At 48.0% G+C, this 18816-nt stretch overlaps 1 protein-coding gene across 2 annotated transcripts in view; it reads left to right on the forward strand.

Moving 5' to 3' along the window:
* STK36 (serine/threonine kinase 36) overlaps positions 1-18816 on the forward strand; it is a 223409-nt gene that overhangs the window by 50055 nt on the left and 154538 nt on the right. For both annotated transcript variants that reach the window (XM_086931854.1, XM_086931855.1), the window contains exons 5-6: positions 865-1114; positions 4011-4104. In XM_086931854.1, the coding sequence (XP_086787980.1) occupies positions 865-1114; positions 4011-4104 (344 nt within the window). The remainder of the gene's footprint in view (positions 1-864; positions 1115-4010; positions 4105-18816) is intronic.

Genomic DNA, 18816 nt, shown 5'->3' on the forward strand with positions numbered 1-18816 from the left:
AAAGTTTCAGTTGCCTCATATTGTGGCCTTAAGTGTTGCAATATCCAGGAGGCTCGGATGTGTGCCTGAGTACAGAGGTTGTTTTGCAATAGGTACCTGTGTAGGCACTCTGCCTGCCTACTCTTGACAGCTGCACACTGTCCCACAGCCCCCCACCCTTTGTTGCCACTACAGTAGACACTTCGGTTGTAGCGTCCCATGTGCGTTTGAAGCCTCACACACTTTATCTGCAGTGTGCTTTTAATCATACAGGTTAGAGAATCCGCTAAATCTGCATTCATTGTGACTTATTCCATTGCCATTTCTCCTCTTCTTTATCATAGGAGGCACACAGGAACATCTTCTCAGCATAATCCAATGGCTTTTAGCCTGTGTTGGCTCATGCTTGTCTGCTCCATGTTACTACATGAGAGCATCTTCTATCTCTGCACCACACTTAATATTCATATGTGGAAGAGCTAAGTAACTGAACAGTCTGAGATGAGCATAATGTATTTTCAAAGTTTCAAAACCACTCTTAAGTGTATATTGCACAAACAGACAACATTAAATAATAACATGAATAAAACAAATTGCACTAAATTAAAAAATAAAAACTGAAATGCAAAAGTATTTGGGGAATCTGCTCTGAGATATAGGCCTTGCCCTGAGTTGGCTTGTCTGCATTTATTCACCTTCCTCTGAGCAAGCATATCTCATTCAAGATCTTTCTGTCCTATCCTAGTCAGTGTCTGACCCTTGATCCTTCAGTTAGCTAGCTAGATGAAGATCCACTCATCAATACTGGCCACCATTAAGGATACTGTGCTATACATGACTCTCTCCTGCCTTTTCAAAATATCTCCTCTGTCTCTTAACCCTCAGGTTTGCCCGCTCAATGAGTATCCACACGCTTGTTTTGACGTCCATCAAGGGTACGCCGTTGTACATGTCTCCTGAACTGGTGGAAGAGAAGCCCTATGACCATACGTCAGACCTCTGGTCCATGGGCTGCATCCTGTATGAGCTCTCTGTGGGGACTCCCCCGTTCTACACCAACAGCATCTTCCAACTTGTCAGCCTTATTATCAAGGACCCTGTCAAGTGGCCAAAGACCATGAGTGCGCCGTTCAAGGTACCTGGGGGAGTAGATGAGCTTGGAAAGTGAGTGAGAGAGAGAATGGGATAAACGTCAGAAAAGGCATGATAGAGGTGGAAGAACAATGTGAAAGGGTTGAATTGAAGAGGGAAACAAATGGTAATTGGGGAGCTAGAGACAGAGTAATGAAGAGGGTGGCAGGTGTTCGACTGCTAGGTGAAGAGATGTGGATGCAGCACTTATCGAAGAAATGTAGAAAGATTGACAAAATATTTTTTTAATCTGCTCCACACTTGGAGACAAAAATCCATGCAGAGCATGCTAGAATGTGGTCATTTTCCCCTCTTGCCTGCTTCTCTTTTATTGTGTTTTTATGAATCTTAATGCATTTATCTCTCTTAAGCATTTTTCTTCATTTTATTCCACTCTTCTACTAACTTGTAATTGTTCTCTGTATGCTCTCTGTAAGACCGAACCTCTTTTTGACATGGTCACCCCCACTTTTACCCTGGTATCTAATGCACTTTTAACAGAAGTGCTGGGTTCCTGCTATCCAGGTTCTCAGTGCCAGATCTCTTTCCCTAAAACTGCAATTGTTCCCCCAATTGGCAATACCTTTAGCACACCCTGTAAGTCCCTAGCTGATGGTACCCCTAGTACCTAGGGCAAGGAGCCTAAAGAGGTTCCCTGAGACTTGTAGCTTGTATTGTGCCACCCTAAGGGACCCTCAGAACCAACATGCAAACTGCCATTGCAGGCTGTTTGCCATGGTTGCGAAAAAAGTGAAGATAAGACATGGCACACCTCCTGTCTGCCATGCCTACAGACACTACATGCAGTATAGGTAAACCACCCCTACAGCAGGCCTTACAGCCTAAGGCAGGGTGCATTATACTACATGTGTGGACATATCTGCATGAGCAGATATGCCCATGTGATGTCTAAGTCAATTCTTAGATATCACACGTGAACAGGGAAGCCATTTTAAGTACATGTGCTGGACACTGGTGATAAAGCGTTCCCCAGCTACACGATGGCTTCACGGATACTAGAACTGTTTTGTATCAAACATCTCGTATTAATACACCACACTGATCCTAGTGGTAAATGTATTAATAAATGTACCCAGCGGGTACCTTAGAAGTGCCCCCTGAAAACCTCCATCCGACTTGTGTGCTGACTGACTGGTGTAGACCATCCTGGCACCACAGACCGGTTTTTGACGCTCTTCAGGAGAGAGCCCATGCTCTCTGAGGGCAGAAACAATGCTTGCTCCGGCCGGAGGTGTTGCCACCTCCTCCAAGCTGGATTGCTAAGTGATCAGAATATCAAGGCAGGACGTTTTAAAGGCCTCAGCCGCCTTTGATATGCGACCCAAGGCTTCCTCAGACAAGGGAAATGCCACCCCCTACCCCAGGCCCATTTGCCTCCAGAATGGGCGTAAAATTGCCTAGTTAGGAGGGATGTCTGCCTCTCATTCTAGGTCCACCCCAAGGAGGGCTAGCTGATGTGGACACAGCTTTTAGAATTCCACCAACTTACTTTTTGCGTAATTAGGCTCTCTGGATGAGGATAATGTCCACTTCCCACAGGAGCCACCCTAAAGGTAAGAAGCCCTTGGCTACTAACTGTCACTCCCCACAACACCCTTGAATTGATCATTTAGCTGGCACCCCTGACACTAGGAAGTTGGATTCGATGGCTCAAGAAGAAGAGGACCCTGAGAGCTGCAAGAAAGAGAGAGAACTGAAGACTTGGCATAAAACTCTGCCTGCTGCACTAAGTCTCGACACTAGCGACCCAGTGACTCATCCTGCAGCTGAACTCCTGCTTTGAACTCCAGTGGGCTGCCAGCACTTTGCACATTGGCAGCAAATCTTCCTTGGCTTAGAGGAGCTACTCCCCTACAGTCCGCAGGTATTCAAACGCAAAGTCCAGTCTACTGCGTTGCCGTTCCCTGGCCTGCCTGATGCAGCAGCTCCCAAGAGCAGGACCCTGTGCTCGTGAAGGTCTGATCTGTCCCCCAGCAATGCGAGAGAACACAGAACCAAAAAGAGCCGCACAGGTCCAATACCTGGGGTACTGGACCCCTTGCAGCAAGCCCAGACTGTAAGAGCCCTGTCGGAACTCCAATGAATCCAAGGCAAAGCAGCCTTTGAGGGACGTAAGCATCGCAGAGATCCACTTACAGAGAGGCCCAGCTGTCCTGATTGTGCATCCTCAGCCGGTGAGAGAGATGACCACAAGGCTCTAAGACGCACAGAGCCCAGCCAACCTTTTTACTCTACACCTAAGCACCCCAATCTGGTTACTGATGACCCTGCTGTGCCCCCTTATCCCCATGACCCTTGTGACCCGAGCCACCTGTTGGGAGCTTCTGGACTTGTCATACAAATGCCTTTTCTCCCATCTGGAAACATTGGTACGTAAAGACGCAATTGTGAACATTTATACTTTCCTGCTAAAATCAATATTTTAAAAAGTACTTCTTTGATAACTACGTCCTTGATATCAACACTATATAAAAAAGACTTATTTATCTAAATTGGTCTCTGATTTTTTCTTGTGTGTATCTCACTTATTGCCTTATGAGTACAATATATGCATAGCACTACCCTCTGATACGCCTAACTGCTTGGCCACACTACCACAAAAGAGAGCATTTGGGTTATTTGTGCCTCTGTAAACCAATTGGGGTTTGCCTGGACTCTTTACACAGTGTGCCTCATTTTGATCCACTATATAAAGAGCCAACTTCCTACACTCTCCCTTTTAATATCTGCTCCTTCTCGTCTCTTCCAGTTCTTCTACACTCTTTCCTCTCTTTATAGCCCTTAATGCACTCTTCCTTATTTGTCTTCCTTCCCTTAAATTATTCTTTCTCCTCAGAGCTCGTTTCTCCTTTCTTAAGTGTTTTCTCTTCATTTCACAGAGCTTTCTTCAGGGGTTGCTTACCAAGGATCCTCGGCAGAGATTATCCTGGCCTGCTTTGCTTTACCACCCTTTCATTGCAGGCAGAGTGACTGGTAAGAGTGTTCTTCAAATTGTGTATATTTCTGTGCCAATGTGCAAATAATACCATGTAATCTCTTTGACAGCCCTAGACATTTTTGTTTTCTCCCCTTTGTCTGTCCTGCTGAACGTCCTGATTCCTAGACATCACATCCACCTTTTAGGGCAACCTTAATTTTTTCCTAATCATTCATTTTATTGTTTTACTATAGCAACAGAACATCACTGCCCCATAGAATACACATAAGTCATATACATTGACTACAGGATTATCTCCAGAATGTCTGGTGTTCCCATGTCTACCCCATGTTGCATGTCTGAGTGACCATAATCTCACCAAGCATCCCATATTTGATGGTATGTGCATGGGAACCCCCTTGCTTTATAGTTGTTTGTTTGGCTGCTGCCCAGCTGATCATGACACTGGTCCATTCCTTAAGTGTATTGGGGTGGCAGAAATCCATTGTTTTGTAAAGTCCTGCTTCGCCACCAGCAGGCCTACAGCAACCAAGCAGTTGGTTCCCACCATGTCCACCCCATTATGTTGAATACCCAGAGTAGCATGTGTAGGGCTGGGGGTTAGGGAATAGCCAGTCCCCTCACTCATTTAGAAGAATTCAGCCTGTGTCTCTCAACAACACAGGCAGAGATGAACCTGTATGCTACCCATGTGCTAGAGATTCGTTGGATCATAGTACTTTGTATTGGTTTGACCGATGCAGCCAAACATCTAGCTGCCATCTTTACCTCCTTTCAGTCATTGTCTGCCTGCCATTTAGCTCTCAGTAATGAAATGGAGTGTGGAGGCCTAATAATATAGATGGAGATCTGGGACCTTCAACCCCTTGTCATGTGGGGAATGAATATACTTGGCCTGTGAAATTTGTTGCTGTGAACCGGCCCAGAGAAACCAGGTAAGTATAAAATTAATTTCACAAACAAGGTTACTGACAGTGTGTAAGTAAAACTTTGGAGGTCAAAATAAATATATTCAAGTCAAGTCAAATAGGCTTTATTTCGACATAAAAATATCTTAAAAAGCGTACATACATGGAAAATTCAATTTAAACATTACTGGATAAAAAGCATAAAAACCCCTTACATGCTAGGACTCAACGTTTTTTCCTACGATTTCTGGATGGGGAGTTGATTAAATTAGCTTAAAAGAAGATGGGCCAAGAACAGACCATAAGTTTAAAATCATGATTAAACAATTTGCCTAAGTTTTTTTGACCGTATCCGCCATGCCCACCCTAAATATTTCGAGGTGGCGCATGCGAAGAATGTACGAGTGTCTGTAAGTAATATTCTTAGTGCCACATTGCAATGTCTGGTGCCCAAGGTGAGACACATTGGCTTAACCCATTTCATACGCGGAACCTTGTAGGCAGGGCACTCGAATAACAGATGGGGGACAGATTCACGGCGCTGAGGGCAAAAGGGACACCATGGAGCAGTCTGGTAAGGAATTTTCCAGTGGCATGTGAGTTCCATTACAGGGAGAAGACCTACTCTGAATTTAAAATACAGAGATCTTTCCCATGGGGCAGAGATAATGTCCAGATACAGTTCTCTGATGGGGACGTCTTTAGACTCCAAGAAGTTTCTGGTCGACTTGCAGGTCGTTGTAGAAGAGTTTCTTTTGTTTGCCACCCATGACCAATAGAGTCGTTTTAACATAGATTTAGGCGGGGCTGACTGTTGGTGCCATGCTTCTTCCAGCCCCAGGTTGGCGAGTAAAGCCTTAATGTCCCTTAGCCATTTTATTTTTGCCCAACCTGTGGATTTAATTAACTCCCGTAGGCCATCCGCATAACTTGAGAGCTCTGGCACTCTCCAGATGCGGGCCCACAGTAGCAGGGGGCGTAACTTTGCTTGGTCTTCAATCGCCCGACAGCCCATGTCCAGTTGCAAGGGTAAGATAGGGACAGATGGGCCGAGAGACATTAGACTTCTCAGGAAGGCATTCTCTGCTCGAGTTAGCTCTTTCAAGTTTGACATCCCCCACAGCTCTGCCCCATAAAGAGCTGCGCTCACTCCTCTAGCCGAGTAAATGTCCATTACTGCCGCTATTGGCCTTGTGGATGCTGCTCTCTGCTCTTTCAAAAGGGCCCCAGTCACTCTTTTCAGGCTCAGCAACATTTTTGTCAGATGGCAGTCCCATTTCATAGAGTCCACCAAGCGGATGCCCAGGTAGTCGAACATCTTAGTTCTTTCCAGTGCAACGGACCCCAATGTTGGAGGGGGGCCGAGTTTTTGAGGGGGGTTCAGAATGAGATACTTAGTTTTGTCTGTATTGATACAGAGACCTCTCTGCTTACAGAAATTGTCAAAACCGGAGAGAAGCTGCTGGAGGCCCATTGGGGATTTTGACAAAAGTAAGGTATCGTCAGCAAAGAGCAGGGTGGGGATTAAGCGGCCTGCCAGACGGGGGGCGTCTGCTGGTATCTGGGTCAGGAAATCCACCACCCCATTTACATAAAGGGAAAATAGGGTTGGGGCAAGTACGCAGCCTTGCCGCACACCTCTATTCACCTCTATTCTTGAGGTCTTTTGTCCATTTGGCCCCCAGCGTATTTGGGCGTAGTTATTTTCATGGAACCTCATGATCAAGTGGAGCAAATAGGGTGGCATGCCGAGGTCACACAGCACCTTCCATAAGTTGTTTCTGGGCACTAAATCAAAAGCCGTCCGGAGGTCGATGAAGGCCAGGTATAGGGTACCCTTCCCAATCGTGACGACCTTCCAGTGGATCATGAGCAGCCTTAGAGATTGTTCTATTGTTCCTGTACCGGCCCTGAACTCAGCCTGAAAGTCCGAAAGTATCTTGTTTTCATCTGCCCACTGCTGAACTCTAGATAAAAGGACCTTGCCCGCCACTTTTTGGGAACAGTCTATCAAGCTAATCGGTCTATAATTAGCTGGGTCGTCTCTTGAGCCTTTCTTGTGCAGAGGGACCACCTCGGCTGCCATCCAAGAAGCAGGGAGGGGGGCCCCTGCCATAGCTGCGTTCAATAGAGATGCAATTAGCAAACCCCATTCGCCTGCGTCCATGCGGAGAAGGTCACCAGGAAGGCCATCGGGTCCAGCTGCTTTGCGGGGGACCAAAGATTTTATGGCAGTTTCAGCCTCTTTCCTGGTGAATAAACTCTCCTCGTAGCTGCCTTCACCTCGCTGGATCTGTGGTAGTGGAAAGACCATCGCTTCTACAGCAGATGCAGTATATAATTTTGAAAAGTGTGAGTACCACAGATCTTCGGGTATATTGCATGTGATGACAGTGTCCAAAGGTCTATGTTTCTTTTGCAGCAAGTCCCAAAAACCTTTAGCATTTTTTTCTGCGCTGGCTACACGGAGTTCCTGCCAGAAGGCATCTTCCCAGTCTCTCCTGGCTGCCTTTAGCACAAATTTGTAGGACTTGCGTTTGGTAGCTATTACTGTTGCATCACCACTCTTTACTGCCAAAATTAGGGCTCTCTTTCCGGCACGGCACGCCGATGAGTACCAGCCTGATTTGCCTTGTCGCTTGTCTTGGTTTTTATTTCCCTTGGTATTTAGTTTAACCATGAACAAGTCCCCTATCGACGTCGAAACCTCGTTGAACATGGCTGCAATCTTGTGCGGGCTGGGAGGGTGACTTTCCAGAATTTTACAAGCTGCAGCAATAACGGCTCTGATGCAGGATAGTTTTTCTTCATCAATAGCCACTTTGTCCCATTTTAAACGTCTAAGGCAATTTGAGGGGACCACCCCCCCCGATGACCTCTGTTCAGACGCGTCATGAGTTCTGTGAGATGAACCGCTGTCCCTCCACCAATGTGTTAGGGATAGTGAGAGTGAATTATGGTCGCTTTCCAAGGAAGGCAGGACTATCATATCCTCCATGTGGGCCCACAAAGGAAAGTTTAAAAGGATATAATCTATCCTAGATGAGTGACCCACCCTGTTATATGTGTGTGCCCCCACTAGGTCTGACCGTGTTCTCCCGTTGGCTGCTCTCAAGCCGTACTCTAGTGTGAGGGAATTCAATTGGACGATTCTAGGAGTCCATCTTTTGACAGTTGGAAGATCGAGAGACGGTACGCCTCTCCTTGAATCTTCGTCATACAGGTCCAAGGATTCATCGGCCATCAAGGGCTCAAATGTGCAGTTAAAGTCCCCCATAACCAAAATTAGTGAGTCTCCATGGCACTCCCCTAGGGCTGTTTCCAGAGCCACGAGGGTTGGTGACGAAGCCCTCCCTGAAACCCCTTGTGTGTAAATATTAAAGATCTCCAGCTTCTCAACTTTATTTGGGCATTTTACTGTGAGCCACATCAAATCTGGTGATTTTTGGGGATGGTGGTGTATTCCCCATCCTAAGGATATATCGACCCAGACTAGGAGACCTCCAAATGGGCGCCCTCTTCCCGATACTGGGATACCTGCTGGGACGGAGAAGGTAGCATATCCTGCTCTGTGCCTAGGTTCCACACACCATGTTTCTTGGAATGCGCAGACTGCGTGGGGCTCAATAAGCGCCACCCAGTCCGGGGCATCCAACTTATTATTTAAGCCTGCCACATTCCAGCTGATAGCTTTCAGGGCAGGACGATTCGGAGACCCAGCACATCCAGCTTCCCCACCCTGGGCTCCCGGGATTTCTACCCCATCCACGGACTCAGTAAGCTCAGTCCGACAGCCTAAGGGAGAGGGGGTGGGGGAGTTGGGCATGGGTTGGGGCGCAGGAGTGTTAACTAGTGACGGGGACTCCCTCCCAGCTAAGCATGGTACAATAACCTTAGGTAGGGGGGCGTTTGATACCGCCTGATCGCCGAGTCACCACCCCCATCCCTGGGGTGGGGCCGCTTGGGTCGGTGTCCATGCCCTAGCTCTAACAACCAAGGTTGGGTAGTGCGGGTACCATGCGCCTCTACCCCCATCCGGCAAAAACTTCTTATGCCCAGATGACGAGGGCGGACGATAAAAGTACCCTAAGTCCCTAGTTTGTATGTCGCAGAAGTTGTGGTGCGACTGCTGGCTGCAGATCATACCTGCTGCTCTAGGGTCGCTGAAATTGATCAGCACACAATCCCCAATTAAGTCCTTGCGTCTATTGCCAATCCACCCCACGCGACGAACATAAGCTATTCTACCATCAATATGCCCTGGGAGGGGTCTATTTGCTTTAAGCCAGGAGAGGGTCTTGTGTTTAAGATCGGAGTACAACTCACAAGAACCCTCTTCGAGCTCCGGGACCCCCGTTAGAATTACCACATACGGTTTACAGCCAGGGGGGAGGCTGGCGTTGGGTGTATATGTTTTCGCCCTGCCTAATGGTGTTCTAGCTGGAGATTTAGCTAAGGGTTTAGGCGCAGCCTGGTTGCCAGGAGTGGAAATGGATGGAGTTATGTTTCCATTCAACGTGGTTGGCGCATTACCTGTTGCTTTAGAGGTTGACGCTATAGGCTCAGGATTGGGAGCAAAGTTAACCTTGGGGGCCTTGGGCGCTTGATTATTGGGTTTTTTCTTTTGGCGGCCCGCGCTGGGTCTAAGAGTAGGGGTTTGTGGGGCAGGGCTGGTTCCAGTGTTAGACCGTATGGCCTCCCCAAGTGCAGACGTTTTTTGGTGAGGCAGTGGCTCCGAGGGAACTAAGGTGACAGGACCACTCCTTGACCCTCCATTGTCTTCGCCCTGCACTTTGGAGTGGAATTTAACCAGTGATTTCACAGCGTAAAAATTATCCAGCATTGATTGCTCAAGGGTAGCTAATTTACGTGTGAGACTGTCGATCTTATCTACAAGGGGCATCACCACAGACCTGATTATGCTCTCAACATCTAAGGGTGGGGTGGTGATGTCAGTGTGCACAGCCTGGGGGACTGAGGTGGTGCTAACAGACGCTGATGGGCCTGATAAACCAAGCCCATCAGGACCCTTGGGAACAGTGACTCTAGTGTGGATGGTAGGGGTTTTTGGGTGTGGAATGTGATTTGCGGAGGTACCCCCTTTGATCACGTTGTGCCTACTTACTTTACTGAGTGGCTTTTGAAAGCCCCCCCTGCGAGGACTAACAGGTCGCTTTCTCTTCCTGTGTGCAGCTAGTCCTGGGGCTAGTTTCCCTGACTGGGTAGTTTCTGGAGCCGCTACTATGGAGGTACTAGCTTCAATATGTGCAGCTGTGAGGGGAGGATTTGAGGCTTCGTTGGGCATCACAAAAGGACTTTGGGCATTATTGATCTCGGAATCGAGTTCGTAATTTTGGGCCCCCAGCAAAGGATCAATTGGATCAGGTAGGTTTAGATGTGTTGAATCGGGAGCAGTGTCAAGTGCAATGGTGGTTACCCTTTCTAGGCTTGCCCTAATCCGACTCACTCTCTCATCAATGTCCGGGGAGTCAATTGCCACCAATGGTGTAGTAGGTACATTTACAGGACTGGGGGCTAGGGCAAGAACGCCCAAAGATGAGCGCTTGTGTGATAGGCCCCTGGAGTCCCTGGAAAGACTTCGTTCAGCTAAAATTATCTCCTTTTCTACAATGGAGACGGCCCGAGTTATAAATTGATCCATTGTGCCTATGACTACGTCTCCCGCGGCTTTCCTAGATTTACTTGCTCTAGTGCCTGTGGCCATTCTCCCGTAGGTCCCGTACTCACTTGGCGGAGCCAAGAGATGTGGCCCGGCCCGGCCTCTTCTGGCCCCTGATGGCCAGCGATGGTCCCGCGTGCTCCCGCACAGCGGGGAAGGGGCGTTCCTTTATGGGGGCGTGAAGCGAGGGGTGGGAGGGGCAACAGGTCAGCAGGTGTGCCGTGAAGCAGGGGCTCCTGGTTAGGAGAGTCCCTGCAGCGGCGCTGATGGTGCAAGCTGGTTCCCTGTTCCCTCGAGTCCTCCAGAAGGCTGTGAGCAAACGTGCTCCCAACAGCCACTCACGCCCAGAACAGCGACGCGGCACCCGCGAAGCGGGTGCAGCTAGTTGTTGCAAAAAAGCGGCTACAGCAGTAGTAGTAGCGTCCACAGGAAAACGCCGGTAAGCCCTCGGCGTGTTAGTGTCCCACTGGCGTGAGGAGTTCCGCTACTTTTCACCCTCTGAGCGAGGGGTGGGAGGGGCAACAGGTCAGCAGGTGTGCCGTGAAGCAGGGGCTCCTGGTTAGGAGAGTCCCTGCAGCGGCGCTGATGGTGCAAGCTGGTTCCCTGTTCCCTCGAGTCCTCCAGAAGGCTGTGAGCAAACGTGCTCCCAACAGCCACTCACGCCCAGAACAGCGACGCGGCACCCGCGAAGCGGGTGCGGCTAGTTGTTGCAAAAAAGCGGCTACAGCAGTAGTAGTAGCGTCCACAGGAAAACGCCGGTAAGCCCTCGGCGTGTTAGTGTCATATATTGGTATTGTCACCATTTTAAAGAGTGCCCGCAGCCCAATATTACCAGTGGCCACCTATCCCAGACCTGCACCTCCCTCCTTGTTTGCATTAGCAGTGGGGCAAAGTTAAAAGTCCGAGCAATGTTGTGGGTCTTTAGTAAAATGTAACACTGCTTGTGCTGGAAATCCCAGGTGTGATCAGCTCAACAAGTTATGCCAATAACGATATATAAATATAAAATGTCATTTACAAAACCAATAGCTCCAACTTTCCTACTGCGAGACCTATTGGCAACGCCAGTGCTTGTTTTTCTGAATGCAGGTTAGACGAACCAAAATACCGTTCAGCCGGCACACTGTGGGAATCACAGAAATGCAGTTTATGTGTTTAAGCCACACCCTTGATTACATAGCCCATATCCCTTATAGAAACCCCTCCACTTTTTGCAGCCCAACTACAGCACCTGAACAGTATGACCCACGATTACGGAGGGAGGAACTAAGGGGGCCCTAGAGAGCAAAGTGCAGTTGTTCTATTTACCTATTTTCACTTTGAGGTGCAGAGAGGGAGACATACCCATATTTTTGGTCAAGTACTGAAGCTTTGATAGAGCCCACGTCACAGGTTCCAAAGCCGGCATCTAATTCACTTCCGTTCCTGTCTATCATAGACAGTATTAAAATGCACATATGGCATTCAGTTTCTCTGATGACGTATGCATGCAGGGACACTGTGGGTAGGCACATTCCATCATGTCACTACCAAACCAGGCTGCATTTTCTAGTTAGCATGCATGTCAGCAATGCAGCCTTTTATTTCTTATCATCTGATACCAATGGGGCAAAACCTACATAAAAACAGCAAATGATTAATTCAGCCAGAGCCAACGTGCACCCTTCCTTTTCAAATAGAAGGCAGAGTCATGTAAAGCTTTGCATTCAACTCAACATCCTAGCTGAATGGCTTAAAAAGTGAACCGGGAGAACAAAGCTTTCTCTTCAAAGACTTTCTGCAAGAAAGGAGTCAGTGGCCCCAGCCCCTCAGTTCCCTTCACCAGGGCGCACTTTGATCCATATTCAAGGCTCCATTCCATAAGGTGGCTGTTTTTTTGCGTTTTATTCTGTTTTCTCAAACTTCTAGAGCTTTTTACCATCACCTCCCTGCCATTTTTGCCAACAATGGCCCCAATTTACTACTAAAAATAAAACGGAATATTTAATTGACTTGAATTGATGACCCCTTGCCCTTTCCACAGTAGAATCGTTGAATTGTCCCTGACAGGTCCCGTAGCTGACCTTTGACAGTGTCAAATGACTTGCAGAAACAGGGCTTTCCTTGCTGTTTGAAGTGTGGGTGTTCTGTTGCTGGGCAGAATGTCAGTCGGACTGAGTGGTTCTGTTTGACACAATCCAGCCAAGGCTGGGAGTTGTGTGTGCATAGAAAGAAAGCCGAAGAGTTGTGCAATAAGCAGATCTGTGTGTCTAACTGTAAATCCATGAACATTGGCAGTTGTCCACCAAAAAGCCAGCAAATTGTGCACTGCGACTATTTTCGTTTGTATGCCTTTATCTTGTGCGTTTAAACGCGCACCCACAGATACATATTTGTGCGTTTTTACATATTGGTGGAAGCACTGAAACTTGTGTTATACTTGCTGATATTTCCATAATGTGTCATCTGTATTTGTATGTATGTGTCTGCGCGTGCGCATGCATGCATGCTATTTGTGATTGATGGTATTTGTTTTTACTTATCATTAGTGGAAGCACTGGAAGTTAAGTTGTGTTGCATTATGGTTTTGTGGGCGGTTTTCTGCATGTTGTGTAATTGTCATTACAGAAACAGAGCTTCAGTGCTGCCCTGTTATTTGAGTGTGGGCTGTACTTAGATGGGCCGAATGTCATTGGGGCCGGCCTCTCTCTGCCACAAGTCATGGAAAATTGAAGCTAAAACTGTCAGATGAACATAAAGCCATAACATTGGGCTTCATGCTTACTCTTCTGCATTTGGTGTGTGTTGCTTGTCTGCACATATCTGCGTTTCACACATACACTGGGAGAGGAGTCGGCCAAATGGTTTGGGCAGTCGACCTCGAATCTGGGGAACTTGGTTCGAGTCTCGGCAACGACGCTGAGCATTCTGTGATTCTGGGCAAATCACTTAATCTCCCCATGCCTAACAATCATGTAACGCAACTGGTGCTATGTAAAGCGCTCTGATACCCGATCCCTTCGGGTCATGTTCGAGCTATATAAAACTCCTCTAAATAAATATAACCTTCAGGGTATCTCTTCCTATGCGAACTCACTCTATTATTGGCCAGAGCCCCACTGATCTGAAATTCTGTTTCATCAGAATCCTGTGCGGCCATGTTTGTTGGGTTTAAATTGACAGTGTTATGGTTGTGTGTTGCCTGCACTTGTAGATAATGCGCAGTATGCCTGCTGGAGAGTGGCACATTGACTTCTGCATGGCCTTTGATGCTTTACTGATTGTGAGAATAGCATGGTGTTGGTGCATCAGAGTTGTACTGTTATGTATGTTGCCTAGTTGAATGTTACCAGATACCGCACAGCAAGCCCAGCATGGGTGGCAGCGGTGCAGTGATTCCCACACTTGCCAGCCAATGGCCATGCAGCAAGCTCCAGAGGGGTCACTGGGAGCGGGTGGGAGGGCACTCACTCAGAATATTTAACACATTCCTTCTCTGGCCTGTCTGCTGAGATGGAGAAAGAGACCAATTAGTGCCAGCTGCGGTGGTGGTCTCTGGCAACGCGGGTTCTGTCTCGCTGGGAGCTTGAGGGAGACTGTCCAGTGGTTTTATACAGTTTGAAACCCCAAGCGCCATACTATATTTGCATTAACTTTCTTAACCTCACAAAATATAACTAAAGATAACAAGAAGTCAGCGTGAGATGGATCCAAAAAAAAAGCAAGCGGCAGAGAAAGCATTCGCTTTTACTTACGCTTAATAAAACAAGCGTTAAGAGCGGCCGGCCGGGAAACTGAAAGTACGGCCGGCCAGCCATGATTAAATTAGGGGAGGAGGTGGTGGTGCCAGGTGGGGTGGGAGGGGTGGGTGGAGTAGAGACTAGAGAGAAAGACAAGAGGGGAGGGAAGAGGTAGACACAGAGAGATTGTAGATAGAATCAAAGACAGCTAGAGATTAGAGAAGGTTAGACAGAAGATATATACGATGTTGCAAAGAAAGAGAGAAATTAGAGAAGGTTAGAACGAAAAAGCACGCACGGAGACAAAGTAAAAAAAACAACACGTACCTGATAATGCCGGCAAACTGAACAATTAGGGGAGGAGAAGCCCTTTGATGTGCTGTGCGGCCGGGAATGCGCGTGCTTGTTTGGTCACGTGAGTCACGTGAACTCAAACAAAACCGCAGCGCAAGAAGCCCTTGGTTTCACGAGGATTTTCGAGACATGAATTCTCGCTCCGCTCAATGCGCTTGCGCGCATTGATAGGTCGCGAGACCTAAAATGGAGCAGGCAAAGGGGGCATCACTTGTTCCCCTCTCTGTCTGAAACCCTAGCCCATGGAGCATGGTGCAGTGTCTGGACATAGCTCATAAACTGGGGCCCAATGCGCTCCAGGATCTGAAACCTGAAGGGTAGACAGATATAATCAAAGGCCTTCTCAAAATCAATTAGAACCAGGATGGCTGAGCCTTTCCAATCTTCTGCCCTGGACATGGCAGACTTTAGTTGGCATATACAGTGCTGTGTCCCCGGCCTAGCATAGAGATATTTTGGTCTGCATGGATCAGGGACCCTATGACCCTTTGAAGTCTAGTGGCCAGAATCTTGGCCTCTGAGTTAACCAGCAAGATTTTTGCAGTATGAGGAGCAACTCCCAGGTCGCCCCTCCCCCTGTCGGAAGATAACCACTATCTTGGCACCCCAAAAATTATACAGTAGATGCCCAGACTCTCCACCTCTTCACATAGTGCCAGGAGATTGATGGGTGGGGACTAAGGAAGAATATTTCTTGTAGAACTCCACAGGAAATCTGTGGGGCTCAGTGTCTTGCCTCTATGACTGTGATTTCTTCATGGGTTTTTGAAAGATCAAAGGCTCATCCTAATATTTTGTTTGGAACGTGTCCACAACTGCTATCACCAGGTGTAAGAAAGTGCCCCTTTTTGCATGATTGCTTCCCACATTTTGCCTAATGCTGATGTACCTTGACTGAGTGTGCCCTGGGTTCCTGCCAACCAGGTACCCAAGGTCTATGTTCTTTCCCCAAACTGTACTGTTGCAAAACCCAATTGGCAACTCTCTGGCCACATGTAAGTCCCTTGTAAAAGGTACCCTTGGTACCAGGGGGACTGTGGCCAGGGAAGGCCTCTAAGCGCTGCAGCACTTATTGTACCACCCTTAGAGGCCCTGTACCTTTAAACACACTCACTGCCATTGTAGGCCTCGTGTTTTGGTGCCGAACGAAGTGAAGAGTCGACATGGCATACATCCCTTTGTGCCATGCCTCCAATCCACTGCCCTGGCATAGGTAAGCCACTCCTCTAGCTGGGTGCACTATACCAGTGGTGAGGGTACAGGTTCAGGAGCCGTGTACCCCTACTGTGTCTAAGTCAATTCTTAAATATTGTAAGTGCAGTAATGCCTTAAAGAGTATATGGTCTGGGAGTTTGTCACTACAAACTCCACTGCACTATAATGGCTTTATTGAAAACTGGGATGTTTGGTATCAAACTTCTCAGCACATTAAACCCACACAGATGCCAGTGTGGAACTTAATAAAAAATGCACTCAGGGGACATCTTAGAGACCTAACTCTTTTGTCTTGGCTGAATGGCTGCTCACCAGCTGCCACCACCAGACATGTTTCTGGACTCCTGGGTAGAGCGCCTGCCACTCTCGGCGTCCTTAAACAAAGCACATCCTGGGACGAGGTGCCAAGCCTTCTCCCCCAGGATGGACTGGGTCCACAAAGGGGAAACTTTAAAGGCCTGCTGCCTTGTGAGCTACCCCAGCCATTTGCTGCTCCCAGCAACTGGCCCCCACCAGTTCTGACCATGACTTTGTGCAGGAGAATCAGTGAGAAAACCAAGTTAGGAGGAGAGGTATGCTCACCTTTGCCAACCCCTCCCCTCAGGTGAGGGAGGCGAGGTGAAGCACAACTCTCAGTCCCCACGAGCTTGAAGATAGAGGGACCCATGCAACCAGAGTGAGGCTTATGCCCCCCTCCCACTGGAGGGTGGCATAATAGGGGGTGTACCCACCCCAAGGGAGGGACCCATTGGTACCGAACTGACCTACCTTTAACGCCCCTAAATTTAGTATTTAGAGACAACCCTGAACCTTGCCTCCTCAGACAAGAAAAGAAGGACTGAAGAGCCGTGCTGAAGAAGAAGAGACGGACACCAACTGACTTGGCCCCAGCCCTGCTGGCCTGTCCCGACCTCGACCTGATACAGCGAAACACTGGTGTGTCCTGCTGCCAGCAGCCCCCAAGAACCCGGAGGACCTGCCCTGCCTTCCCAAACCAGACTTGGTGTCCTGTAAGCACCGAATTTGATCACTCACAGACTCTGGCTCTGGCCAAATCTGCTAGCCTGCACCACTCTGCACCCGACGCCCACGGCCCGGGCTCCCTGACCTACCTCAAGTCTGCAACTGATGCCTGCAGCCCCTCCCGGTATCCCAAGACATCCCAACTTACCTCTCCAGCCAGTGGCCGCCTCCACAAGATCTTTGTCCCGAGCCTGCATTGTTTGTTGCAACAGGAGAATCCCCTTTGAAAACAATAGGGCACTCGACATCAAAAGAGCACCCTGTACCCCACCGCCCTTGCACTGCTGTGGGTGCACCTGGCGTGCTAAATCAGATCCCCCTTTGCCCTGAGCCTAAGTCCCATAGCTTTGCTCCCACAACCTTGTGGCCTGCTCGTGAGCAGCCACCAGCCGGAGGTCCCATCTCCCCCATTGGATAACATTGGGCCTCAGCACTCTGCACCCGGCCTCCCTAGTCCAGCTGAGAGTGCATCCTTGACCCTGGGGGAACCCTGGTTCTAGCCCAAGAAAACCAACTCCTAAACCTGAGTACTTACCGTTAAATCGATAACATTGTTTTCTCCCATGGGACTGCACTGACTGCTTTCTTGTGAAAATTGTTGTGTGTGGAGTTTGTTTGTATGAAACCTTAAGAAACTGCATAAGTACAAAAAACGATTTTTCTTACCTTTCCTCCAGGAAATGTCCCAGTGTGATATCTAGGCATATGACAGTGAGTAGAGAACGTAACTTAAAAAGTAATATGAAAAGTAACTTGAAAAGTAATCTGAAAACTAATTCAAACTGTTTTATAAACAAATGACTTACCTTTAACCAATCCATTCTTGCAAAGTGCTGTTATACTTACCTGTACCAGGCCTGGCTTCGTTCTAGAAAATAAAATACAACTAAATAGTATTTTATGCAAACAAATAGGTCTGAGTTCAGTCTTTGACTGTGTGACACCATTTCTTTCCTGAGTGTGTCCAATAAATGCTTAACACTACCCTCTGATAAAACCTTACCTCACCCACACTACCACAAATAGAGAGTAAAGTATTATCTACTTTTACCTCTTCCCACCTTGGGGGGTTCCACTGCACTCTGTGCACCCTTACTTTGGTATAGTGGATGCAGAGCCAGCTTCCTACACCAGGGCTGGTGCTAATGGGTTTGATTAGTTTGTGCCCAGGGGTGAGATGGAAGTTGGGGTGGAGCAGGGGCGTTTGAAGCACTGGGAAGGGTCCACATAACTTAGAGGGAGGTATAGTAGTCAGCTAATGCCTCTACAATAGTGGCGGTGTCCCTAACCAACTTTGGAGTACCTCGGTGAGGAGTGGGGTTTGTGGGGGTCACAAGAAACTCCAAATCTCACTTAGTCAACTAATATAACATTTGCCTGCTTTCTCTCCATACTCATAGAGACTGTGCTGGGTGGCCAGCCCAAAAAACTTGACTTCACCTAATCTGACCTGCCAGAGGTGTTCTTCTACCACTGCCATTTGCTTAAGAATACCCCTTCTATCTTGACTGAGGGGCCTTATTCTCTAACTTCTGAATTTCCCTCCCTAGGGAGTCTGTCTCACTGTTTTTATCTTTCTTGACTCTTGTTATCAATGTCTTAATTTGGCCTTGAACCACTACATTGAATGCCACATATAGGGTGCCTATGGAATCTACTGTTCTGACATTGTTGTCATAATTGGAGGTGAATTGTCTCTAAGCTTATTAGCAAACGTCTTGTCATTGAGCCACAAGGCATTTAGTCTCCTAACCGCTCTCTCTGTTATTGGGCCCCTCCTGTAGTGCAACTCTATGCCGCTGCGGGCTTGAAAAAGTGATCTAAATGGGAGATTGGAATGTGAGTGGG

Source organism: Lissotriton vulgaris, chromosome 7 (genome assembly GCF_964263255.1).
Source record: "Lissotriton vulgaris chromosome 7, aLisVul1.2, whole genome shotgun sequence".
NCBI classification, from domain to species: Eukaryota; Metazoa; Chordata; class Amphibia; order Caudata; family Salamandridae; genus Lissotriton; species Lissotriton vulgaris.